The 12,101-nt window shown below is 38.1% G+C and overlaps 1 protein-coding gene and 1 long non-coding RNA gene across 8 annotated transcripts in view; both read left to right on the top strand.

The window, feature by feature from the left end:
• Nucleotides 1–12,101, top strand: part of BICRAL (BICRA like chromatin remodeling complex associated protein) — a 41,554-nt gene that overhangs the window by 13,977 nt on the left and 15,476 nt on the right. For 4 of the 7 annotated variants that reach the window (XM_085219326.1, XM_085219328.1, XM_031552377.2 and 1 more), the window contains exons 2-4: nucleotides 9,036–9,084; nucleotides 11,781–11,829; nucleotides 11,908–11,976. In XM_085219326.1, the coding sequence (XP_085075452.1) occupies nucleotides 9,041–9,084; nucleotides 11,781–11,829; nucleotides 11,908–11,976 (162 nt within the window). In that variant the 5' untranslated portion in view covers nucleotides 9,036–9,040. Of the gene's footprint in view, nucleotides 1–2; nucleotides 6,929–6,958; nucleotides 7,183–7,204; nucleotides 8,488–9,035; nucleotides 9,085–11,780; nucleotides 11,830–11,907; nucleotides 11,977–12,101 lie in introns of those variants that run through there. The other 3 variants (XM_085219330.1, XM_085219327.1, XM_085219331.1) reach the window with 3 other exon arrangements.
• On the top strand, nucleotides 10,256–10,981 carry LOC146544899 (uncharacterized). The gene is made up of 2 exons (XR_014881969.1): nucleotides 10,256–10,438; nucleotides 10,856–10,981. It is a non-coding gene; the product is annotated as an uncharacterized LOC146544899 (long non-coding RNA).

A 12,101-nucleotide genomic window follows, 5' to 3' on the forward strand; every position in this document is an offset into this window, starting at 1 on the left:
TCCTGAGTTGAAGATCTTGGTAGGTGTGAGCATGTTGTTATTCTGCTTGGGCATTGCCTGCTACATAAGTCTTCAGAGTTTTGCTAGTGTAACTCCATGTCAATTTCAGGAAAAATCCTGCATAACTGCAGTTATGTTTTATGCATGATGTGGTTCTGATGGTCACTGATTGTGTCTTTTCATGCTGTGTTAGACTTACAGTAAGTCTAATGGGTAGTGTTTTTTAATGTAGATGTAGCAGTGGAGAGCAAAACTGACATCCCTCTCTAAGTAATAGATATAGTCCAGGTATAATTGCTTTTCTGATGCTGTAATTCATTCTGTCCAGACAGCTGGGATAATTTATTATAGTAGCTCTGTTTGTTGGAAATGTCCAAATAATTTTGTCAGGACTGTATCTCTGATAAAAGCAGATTTTATTCGCGATTGCAGTGGCGGGCGTCACGCAAGCAGGAGCGTGCCTATGGACACAACATGGCAGTCTTTATACCCTGTTTTCTCCCTCTTGCCTCCCCCATTCCCCTGTTTCCCCACTGGCTGGGTACTCCAAGTTCACAATCTTATCAGAAGGTTTACATTTGTTATTTACTTGTTAATTTATTTGTTATCTGGTGTCAATCCTGTCATCCTGTTATTTCCAAGATGTCTAGGTGCTCTTCTTGTCCTATTGGTACGGTGATTTTCTTCAAAGCCTTTGTTAAACAAAGAGCACTGGGGGGGAGAGGGGGTAGGAATGATGCCAGGCCTTCCGATGTCTCTTCAGGTGCTTCCTTGGGCATGCCATGGCTTGTTCTCTGGTTTGATCTCGTGCAGGATATTCTTGCACTGTGTATGACAAAATAAATATATATACACCTATATACGGAGTGTGCATTCCTGGGAAGGTTCATCTAGACGATAAGTGATGTAAATTATCAGAGATCTTTCCCAAGTTAAGTAGAAGGACTCCTAAAAACTATGAGAGTGGAGATCATGAAATAAAAAAAAAATATTATCCAATTCTAATGCAGAAACAACATTTGATTCCCACATGTTGGAACAGACTCCACTTCTGGTTGCAGAGTTTTTTTTTGTGGTGACATAATCTGCACAGAACAAGCATGGAGATTGTATACAGAAACAAGCATGCTTTGTTTTCTTACAGTAGAGGAAAATCTGCAAAATTCATAAACTGTACTGCAACCTGCAACTGCTTGAATTGGAAAGCTGAAATCAGCAGTGTTGGTAAAGCCCTTGTATAAATTTGGGAGTGTGAACACTGTGACCTTAACTGATATTTTTTTCAAGAAAATCTCATAATTAAATAAAGATTCACAAGTTCATTTTCTAATGTTCTTTTACCTGTTTTTTCATTGTGGAAAAACTATCTGCTGTGTCTCTGTTTTAATGGAGAATGGTTGAAAAATATTTGTTGAGAAAAAAATAAAAAGTAACTATTAACCAGCACATATGGACTGTCAGTTTTATTCTTTTAACTTCTTTACTTGTAGAAGTTTTAAAATATTGCAGAGCTTCTTCTGATCTTCCTTTTGACTGAGGGAGTGTTCACCAAAAGGGAAAGAAAGAACGGGCAAATCTCCGTCAAAACTTGATACAAAAGCATTTCTGTTGTTAGTAGTATTATGGAAGGGTGGAGATGGGTATTCATTAATGCACTCCAAATTAAGTCAACTTCACTGATTGTTGTGGTAGGGGCTGATGTGTTGCCTTCTCTTGGGTGGAACTCAATGTTTCTGTGAATTTCAACTGGGTGTGGAATTTTAAGTCCTGATATTGAAGCTTGAGTTTGTTGAGATATTGTCTACCAGAAAATCTTGTTAGATTGGTAGATAGGTGACAGAATCTCCTTTAGCTTTGACAAGAACGAGACTGGCAATGTGATCAGTGTGGCCTTTGGGACAGTGTTATGAAGTGCTCTGCTAGGTTTGTTACAGGTGTCAATTTATCATATTCAAATTTCAGTTAATTTCCCAAACCTATTAACTGAAAGGAATAGAAAGCTCTGCTCAGCTTTCAATTATGGGCAGTAATGCAATGTCAACTGGTACTATCTTGGTTGTATCACACCTGTGTTAAGATATACCATAGTTTTTTGTTTTTAAAATTAATATGGTCTAGAATGGCATTGGAAAGTATTAATTTGCAGTTAATTAATAAATTGAGGAATGATTGATTCCTGATGTCGTTTCAAAATATTTTAGGAGTGTTGAGATTCCTGAAGAACTGTGCATGATGGAGAGCTTAGAAGATAGAGCCCAGAACAGGCAGTGGTATGGTGATAGGGAGGTCTCTGCAGGGGAAGTGGGTTGAGCTGGGTGTTCAACCCTGTGAATCCAATGGGGTCAGTGAGCATCCTGTGCTCTAGGTTATGAGTTATTTTGGATTTTCTCTGTGGGATTTTGAGAATGAAAGCTCTCAGATTAAAATATTGTCAGGATATGGTGTTGCCATGAAAAGCTTGTAGGAAAATATTGTATTGAATAAATAAAGAATTCAATTCTGAACTTGTGTATCCAAGGGAAACGAGATTTTAGAGATCTGTGCTGAGGATTCACAAATAAAGTGCTTGACTGTGGCTGCATTAACTTTCCCTATCATACGTGCTATTAATAACTGAAGTGAACATTTCTATTTTTTATAAATAAAATATCACTGTAGTGTTTGGAAGCTTCGTACCTTAAGGTGCTTGCCAAACTCAAATTGAGACTAATTTTTTATGGTATGTTTATGGGAAATGAAATTTAAGGGATGAATGAACAGCTTATTGTAGGCTGTCTGAGCTCTAGAGTATGTTTTTTATTTGCCCTTCTTTATATGGAACTGGTGTGTAACTATTATATGTAGCCTACCCATCTTTTCAGGTGTTCATCACCTACCAAATCTCAGAAACTGTGAGGATGTATACTTTTGTACAGGTTACGTATTTCATATGAGGTAGTGTGTGTGCATTGTGATTGCTGCTTTTTATCTAAGTCCAGAGTAGTTCCCATTTTTGTGGTGTAGTTTTGCCACAAAGAGAGGTTTTGCATTGTTCTTCTGAATGTTTGAAATTGCAGATTTCCTCCCATACTGTCACATACAGAAAGCCGTTGAGAGTACTGATACTTTAAATTCAGAATTCCACAGCTAATTTCAAGCATTGTAAGTTCATCTTAAAAGATGAAGATTTTCAATACAGAAAAAGATATTCAGTGCAGAAAATAATTCACACTTGCAAAATGCATTATGTTGTTGGGTTAGGATCCCAAATTTCTTCCTTTGTGAACTCTTTCAAGTATAGCTTTTGGTAGATTTTGCAACTGCGCAATAGTTGCTTTTCATGGATTACTCTGGAAGAGAAAATGTGAGAAATATTTACATCATAGAATACGAGCACAGCTTGGTTTGTAGGAGAGTAGCTGAGCCCTTTTATTTTGCAAAGTACACTTCAAAAGTTCATTTTTCTTTCTTCTTTTTTGTTCTAGAATGACAACTTTTTAATAGTTGTCTTCTGTGTTTTTGCCTGAGTAAAATTAGGGAGTTTTTAATTTGCAATCACTTAAAAAGAAATATTTACACTCTTTTATTGACTGATGTGTCATCGTTCTGGTGCACATAATTTTTACACTGACTGAGGGGAAGTGGAAGTACCTCAGAATACGTGTTGTTTTTCATCTTCTGAGTAGAAGTCAACGTCTTGAAAATGAAGAGACGGATGTGATAAACAGCTTTTAAACTGGTTAATGTGTTTGCTTAGTTAAGAAAATGTGCTAAACAATCTGAAACTATTCAATTTGCAAGGAACAAGGCTGTATTAACTAGCTGAGGGTTTGGTTTGTGTTGTTATACTACTGTGCTGCAGAGAACATAGGTGAGGTTCTGCAGCCCCGGTTTTCTTCAGTGTGCACAGGGGCTGCTCTGTCAGGAGTCTGCATGACAACCAGCAGTAGGTTCGAGGTGGTAGTCTCAGCACCACAGCAAGCTGAAGTGAATACTGAATAGATGGTGCACATTACCTGATACGTGGTGAAATGGCATCGTTTTTGTTTTCCTAGTTTAGAAGCATGCTGAGAAAAAACACTGGCACCATGCTTGGCAGTTGTGGTGAAAGTTTGAGTCAGGGAAGGACTTAAACTCTGGGTGTTTTGTCCCTGCAAATGATGTAGAATCAGTCTTAATGCTGCCGAGATCTTCTTCGTGTGACTTTTTTCCACTGTAATTACTGAAGTCATTGCCTTGTTTAAAACATTGATTTCCAAGTGCTACTGCTGAGTCTCAGATTCATGGGTCCGTGTGCTGCCAGTCAGGAGCTGTTACTGTGTAGTTGCATGGAAGTTGTGAGTTTACATATAAATGCATTTACTTACCAAGCTTTAGTGTTGTTCTTACCACATTTTTGAAAACTACTGCTATACACATTGCCTTTCTGTAGTAGCCACTATTGAGTTTTTATAAGATCCAAAAATAATATTTTACTGATTCATATGTGAAGTTTCGTATGAAGTTTGTAATGAAATTATAAAGGGACACTTGAGAGGTTACCTGGTCCAGTTCCCTGCTCTAGCTTTGAAGTCAGATTCATGTGAGTTTTGAAGATAGGCAAAGACAGTCATTCCACAGCTGTTGTGCTTGAACCTTCTCGTTCATTAACTTTTTTCCTCATTTCCAGTTGAGCTTTCCATGTTGCAGGCATTGGCTCTTGCCAAAGGTAACAGGAAGACTGCAGTTAGTGCCTGCTTTAGCCTCCTGATGTCCAGACTAAGGAAACATGCTCCCCTCAGACTTCGCTAGTGCTGTGCTCTAGGTGCTTCCCAATGTTGTTTGCTCACTGCTGGACTGCTGAGTTTGTCTTAGAGTGAGTTCAAAACTGAACACAGTATTTCAGATTGGGCCTCACAAGTGCTCTTGTTGCTCTGTGGCAAGTCAAAACCAGGCCAAGAAGCTCATTCAAGCTGAAACAGATCAGTGTATTTTATCAGATCAATTTTATGTGCTAGTTGAAAGCTTGGGGCTGATGGGGGGAAGTTGGACCTGAGGGCTCGGTGTTGGTCTGTTCTGCAGTTACCTTGGACTGTTGGAAGGAAGATGGAGGCTTTCAGGCCGCTGAATTACAGTGCCTCAAAGGATTGGCCTGCATAGCTGGTAGTTCCTTGCCACCTTAATGGTTTTTGCTTTCTCTAATAATTTGTTTGGGAGTGTGCAATAAAGGGCAGCCTGGTGATTTTCCAGCAGTTAGTAGGGATTAGCTACAAATAGGCAGGTTGTCTTCTCCAGGCGCCATGAGGCATGTTTCAGGGAGTATCAATTGGGTAGTGACTTAATTAGGTGGGATTTGCACTTGGTAAGTCAGTTGGAAGCACTGGCAGGGCTCAGTTTGAAAAACTGAGTGTTTCAATTAAAATACGCTGTTGAACTGTATTGATGATAATGATCTATGTTAGGGTACTGTGTGGCAGCTGCCTATGAGGCTGTGCAGACGTTTCCCCCAGCTGTCTGTCTGACTGGGGCACCCTGCTAGGCCCTGCCAGGTCTCATGCCCCCGCCCATGGCCTAAGGACCCAGCCAGCTGACCCAAAGCCAGAAATAAGCCTGTGCCAGTGGTCTCCACACGTTTCAATCACTCCCAATATATGTATGTTTATTTATAAATTATATGCATGGACTGCTGAGGTTCTAATGTTTTCCTCTAATGTGTCCCTTGGGTTGCACACATGGAGCTTGGCAGGCTGCTGGTCTGGGCAGCTCTCATCCTCTAGTTCTCACTCACTGTGTTATATTTTCATGCTGTCTTGGTAGTGTGGGTTGTACACATTTCATACATCAGTAATTTTGTCCACTGTGTTAACAAATACTGGTGAGGACTAGTTACACACTAAATTTATGTAGCTTGGGTATAAAAAGACAAAAAGGATAGCTGGAAAGAAAAAGCAGTAAGCTTTTCTACTGTTTACGCTGTAAAAAGCACATTAAGGAAATTTCATAGGATAGGCTGTTACAATTTTACATGATAATTTTTGTCAAGATCGTGTGCGTTGTCCCTTTTCTAAAGAAAGACCAAAGGGATGGCTGTACAATTATTTAACTTGATTGTGCACCTGTTCTGTTGCTGTCCTGAAATTAGCAGAACACAAATGATCATTGAAAATTGGCGTCAGTTAAAAGGAATTAGATGTGCAGTTACGTGGTTCAGGTAGACCTTGGGTACACATCGTGAAATGCAAACAGAATTTATTCTAAATAGGAAGTGAGCTCATGTGGCTTGGTTATGAACTTGACTTTTCCCTCACAGACCACATACCTGTGAGTGGTGTTCCAACTGCATGTTGGTCCTGCGGTATTTCACAGACACGCTACCATCCTGCATCACATCAGTGCGGTGTTACACAACCCTTGCTGGGGGGATGTTGAGGTGGTAGTGATGGTTGGTTTTTTTTTGTTTATTTGTGGTTTTCAAGGTGTTGAGAACGCAGCAAGCTCTTCAACTGAATGCTGCTGTAAGGATTCTGCTGAGTGATGGCAAGAATTTTGTTAGAGCATGATAGGTGTGCTTCTGGGAGGACTGGTAGCTAATCATGGAGTTTACAAAAATGTATCTGTTTCCTTCATTTTTGTCTATATTGTCTTGTAGACTGGTAGGAACTTACTGTAAGTTGGGTAGATTTTTCTTGTGTATTGAGTGAGGAAAAACATAGAAATACACTTTTCTAATCAGGTGAGCTGTATGCTTAGCAGTAGGGCTGAATAGTAGAAAGTATGTATTACTGTTAAGATTTTTTCTCCTTATCATTTTCTTGTAATTTTTTTTTTCCTCTTGCAATTTTTATAAATGTGAGTTTTTAAGAGTTTGGTCAACTTAGCAAATACATCTCATTTGTGCTAGTAGTTATAATACCCATTGGAATAGTGGTTGAACAAAGTTCTGTGTGGTTACTTGGAATTTCCCACAATGGTAAGCCTTTATTGTATGGTTGCATAGAATGTTTGGTTTGGTGAAATGAAGGAGTTTTACTGATTTCAAGTAGCAGTGTTAGTGTTACCATAGTGATATGGAATGGGATTTTTAAAAGTAGGCGTGCAGTGTGGAAAAAAAAAAAATCCTGTTTTTATTTTTTATTTTTTCTCCTTCTCCCTTCGTTTAGCTAGGAGTCTTTGGAACCTGCTTTTGAGAGCTGAATATGCTGCATAAGGAAATAATAGCTTCCTGTAAGAAGTGTTAACAGTGCTATTAAAGCAGAATGCTAATCACTTACTGATTTGTTCTTGCTAATGCACATCTGCATTTAAATTCAGCCACATTATAAAATGTCTTATAGTTTGCTTAGCATTCAGTTGCAAGACCAGCATTTATGCTGCTGGTTTGCAGCAGCAAGCAGATGTGCTACTGAATCATGGGCAAGAGTATTTTTCTTAAAATGCAGAGTCAGCTCATGATTGCTGATTTTTTGTCTAATGTTTCAAGTCGTTGGCTGTAGGCACGGTCTGCTTTCCTGTTCTGTTGGAGCAGAGATAGTGAGGCATCCTTGCAGTAACCAATCCTCTGCTGCATGTTGTCAGTCAATAAGCGTGGGGCTGCACAGCATAAGGGCTGGGGTATTTTCTGTTAGTATGAGCTAGAAGCTAGCTTCAAAATCACTGAGGAATAGAAAGAGATTACAGAATTGGGGCAGTTGAGGTGGAAAGGACTCTGGGAATGCCTTGTCCAATGTCCTGCTGGCAGGAGTGCCAGCCAAGGCAGGCTGCACAGGGCTGCATCATCAGGGTTGTATTTGTTCTGAGACAAATACTCCACAGCCTCATTGGGCAGTCTGCACCACTGTTTGACAGCCTCACAGGAAAATAATTTTTTCTTAAGTTTAAACAGAAACATGTTGTATCCCTTGCCTCTTTTGCTGGATACCACTGACGAAAATTTGGCTGTCTTCCTTATGTCCTTCCATCAGGCATTTCTACCCACTGCTAAGATCGCCCCCGAGCCTTCTGTTCTTTTGATGGAACAGTCCCAGTGCTTTCAGCCTCCTGTGAGACAGGTCCCTTCATTTCAATCACTGTGAACAGTCATGAGAGCCCACAGAATGATGTGTGTAGAGCTGGTCGGGGGTTATGTTTTGACATAAGAGATTGGCTTCAATCTATTTTAATCTAACTAGAATTATAAATTTCAGTGTTAAATATGGTGGCAAAGTTTTAAGGGGAGCTGAGAAAAACACAGGCATGGCAGGAATCAGTTTGATTTGATTATATGATATTGTGTGGATGATGTTGGATAACTGAATGGAATGCCAAGGTATAAAGAGGTATAGGAGATGCTATCATCAGTTGATTAGCTGGGATCTCTGCAGGGAGTAAGGGAAGATAAAGAGATTGTGAGAGTTACCGACAGGAAGTGGAGAAGATGTTACAGTCTTTGAGATTTGGAGAGTTACAGTAAATGGGAGAGCCAGGGTCATGCAGATGGAAGCTTCAAAGGAGCAGCAATCAGGAAAAAATGAGGGAGCGTATCTGTTACAGGTTACTAATCTGATTAATCAGTGAGTACAAGAGTTGGTGACTGGGATGCTGTGAGACTAAAAATGCTCTATGCCACAGTGGATGCCTATGTTCAGTTTGACTCATGCAAATGAATTGCCCACCTGTTTTTAAAGGGATTCTTAGAACTCTGTACTATTAATTGCAAGTTTGTGTAAGTACACTCTTGAGTGCTGTTAAGGAGAAACGGAAATTGGGTGTATTGTGACTAGCAATAGCTGAGCATTATTAAAAAAAAAAAAAGTAACAACTGCAATAAAATGAAAAATCCCAAAATAATGGTATTGCATGGAGTTTTGTAGATCATGACGTGTGACTGAATTTGATTTTGAAAGAAACTTATTGAGTTTGTGTAGATCTCTGTAGAATATGCTTGTCAATACTTAACAACTCTGGCAACAATAAATGTCTGTCAACTCCCATAAACTCTTTGATAAAAACCATTGAGATATTGTAAAATATTTTTGGTGTTGAAAGTAATATGTTCTCTGGTGTGTGCTGAATATCTATCCTCTGCCTTTTCCTTCTAGTTGTCATGGATGATGACGATGATGAATCCTGTCTCCTTGATCTTATTGGGTAAGTTTTGCCTGTGTAATTCTTCAGGAAGGTTGGGTATCATATCAATACTAAGTGACTTGCAAATAAGATGAGTAGCTATGCTATGTTGAAATGAAATGAAGCTGTGCTTCCCTTCATGGAGGTGTATGTATAATATGACCTTCAGTCCCACTTCATGCTAGATGACACTCCACTTGTTGGGGTTATTCTCAAGAGCAGCTAAGGAATGAATGGGCGTGGAAGCTGAAGTCTCTTTTCAGTTAATGGTAATGCAGGGTCATTGCAGAAGCACACTAGTAGGGATGTTGTTACAGACTTCATTGCAGAGAACTGTTTTTTAGGGGTTTTAAAAAAAAAAAAAGCTTTTTGAGTGGTGGAGCTGGAAACTTTCTTGACAGTCTTTGTATTTTAAAGAGAAAAGTAAGATTATGTAATTTTCTTAAAGAAAAACAAACAAAATCCTTAATTTCTACTAGTAACTTGTGTTTGCATAAAAATACTAGAAGTGCTACCTGGTACTGTAATGTATCCACAACAAACAAGGATTTGTTACCGTTTTGCTCAAAAAGTGCTGATTTTAATCAAGTTGGGTATTTTGCTTTTTTTTGAAATATAAATTACAGATTTATTTGCAGTAAGATCTTCCATATAAGTATCTCATAATACAATAGCTAGATTACTGCAATGCAAGATTTTTGTCAGTTGTATAAATGGCAGGTTAACTTTGCTTGGCTGACATTCACATCAAGTATTTGAGAACAGGTAATGTGCTGTAATACATTTAAAACATGAGAGGAAACATCTCATATGTGGTACTTTTGTTCAAACTCTATGAAATATTAGTATGGCATTGGTTATGTAGCAGGTATTAAAATGTGGCATCTATTTCATACAAGTTTTTTTTTTTTTAATACTGTGTTACATGTAGTAGATAAATAGGTTTTCCACATTTCTTATGCATTGAAGACTTCCTGCAAAACCAGTGAGAACTTGAGAAAAAACAAAATGCTATCGCAATGGCTTCTGTAATTTAGGGATTACTCTGTGGATGCTACAACAAAATGTTGGCTGGAGTGGATCACAGTTACGTTCTGTGTCGTGTACTCTGCGAGATTATTGACTGTAGCTGAAATGAAAAATGAAAAGTCATCCTGCTTTAATATGAAGATGGTAATTGGCTGCATTGGATAATTAAGTACTGAGCCGTGAGTGTGAATCATGAGGATCCTGGTACAAATTCACACGTGGTCCAGAAAATGAAGTGCTCTCTGTCTATATGAGCGTTTGAAAAATTACAGCATTTTTCCTGGTGCTCGCAGCAATTACTGTTGTAAGCATCTAGAAGAATGGACAGCAGCATCTTTGGTTTTTGGTAAGTGCCTTCTAAAATTCCTTTGTTATTAAAGCCATTATTGAAGGTGATGAAATATTCTGCCTTTTTAATTGTGTGTTTCATGACTTAAATCCAGTGAGCGAAGTTACTATTAAATGGCTTGATAATGTATCAGTAAAATAAGTGTGACAGACCTTGTGATCTCATACAGTGATCTTTCTCCTGAATTCTTGGAACTTCTACTATGAAAATGATTTTTTTGCTTGCAACGTATGTAGCTACTTGTGTGTTGTAAATGTAATTGTACCACAAAGTCTCTGACAAATGCTGCCTTTTTAACACCTACTTGATAAACACATGAATGCAGTATTTTTTTCCCAAATAAGAGATGTGTTTCTGTGCTTTTAGAAGACTGTTAAGCCTGATATATTAACTTGTTTCCTTTTTATTTTCTAGGATGATGGAGAGAGGAGAGATGGTTTGAATTAACTTCTTTTTTCAACAAGGATCTCCTGTTTCTCAATTTTATTTATTTTTTATTATTATTGTTTTTTAATTAATAAAGATGTTTTGAAGTTAAAAGACTCCATGTCACTTTGCTCTTTAGGCTAATGGACATGTTGGGAAATGATTTGTAATAATTTATAATAAAATAATCACTAGTAGCACATTCTTAATGCTTTTTATGAGGTCTACATGTGCAGTTATATTTAGGTATTTTAAAATTATTTGAATTTCCAACACTTGTTCTGTCAGACCATGTTTTAAATCTGAGTTCTGTTCAGTGGTAGTGCCAGGTTTGTGAAATGCACTGAAATTGTGTTTTGTAACACTTATTCCGTTATCTGTATGGTTGATTTCACTTGGTGCAGCTTTTTACTCTGGCAGAAAAACACAAGCTTTTTCTTAATGTGTCAGAAAACACATTTGAAGATTTGACCTGGTGAAAAAAACCTTGACTTAAACAGTAGCTGAGCAGGTATAATAATTAATCTCAGTAGAGGAGATGGTGGCTGTTTTAGTTCTCATGTTACTTGGTTGCAGTATTTTCTTTAGGTTTTGTAGATTGTGAAATGTTGTGTTTTGAGAGAAGGAAAGTAATGCCCTCATGAAAAGAACGGTGTAACTCAGATTTTGTGATTAACGTGGTCAATTGTTTGAAATGTCTTTGTGCAATGACAGTAAATCTGATCAGTATCTGCAAATCATTCTGATAAAGAAACAAGGAGCCTCAAATGGTATACTTTGAAGTTTACACTGGGGTCAGTGAAACAAACCTGATGTGTGTGAGTTAAGTGTGTCTGACTCAGTTAAATTCACCTCATTAGCAGAAAGAGTTACCTAAGTAGTAACTTTTTGCTTTTTTTTTTTTTTTTTTAAGGGACCCGCAGGCACTGAATTATTTTCTGCATGGACCTAGTAGTAAATCTGTAAGTAGCACTTCCTGTGTGTGAGACATACAAAACCTTTACTGTCTTGTTTCTAAACATGATTTTGTTTTTTACCAGAGCAACGAAGACTTGACAAATGCAGAATATTCTGTAGCCAACTCAAATTCCATTTTCGCCAACTCCAGTGTAAGTAGTCAGGAGAGAAATCTTGCTTTTGAACCTGCATGCTTTTGTTGCAGCTTTATTTTGCTCTTAAAAAAGTGAATTAAGTGAATTTGGGCTTTGACCTTTTTCACGTGAAAATTTTGAAT

This window comes from Meleagris gallopavo, chromosome 2, assembly GCF_905368555.1.
Source record: "Meleagris gallopavo chromosome 2, MGAL_WU_HG_1.1, whole genome shotgun sequence".
NCBI lineage: Eukaryota > Metazoa > Chordata > Aves > Galliformes > Phasianidae > Meleagris > Meleagris gallopavo.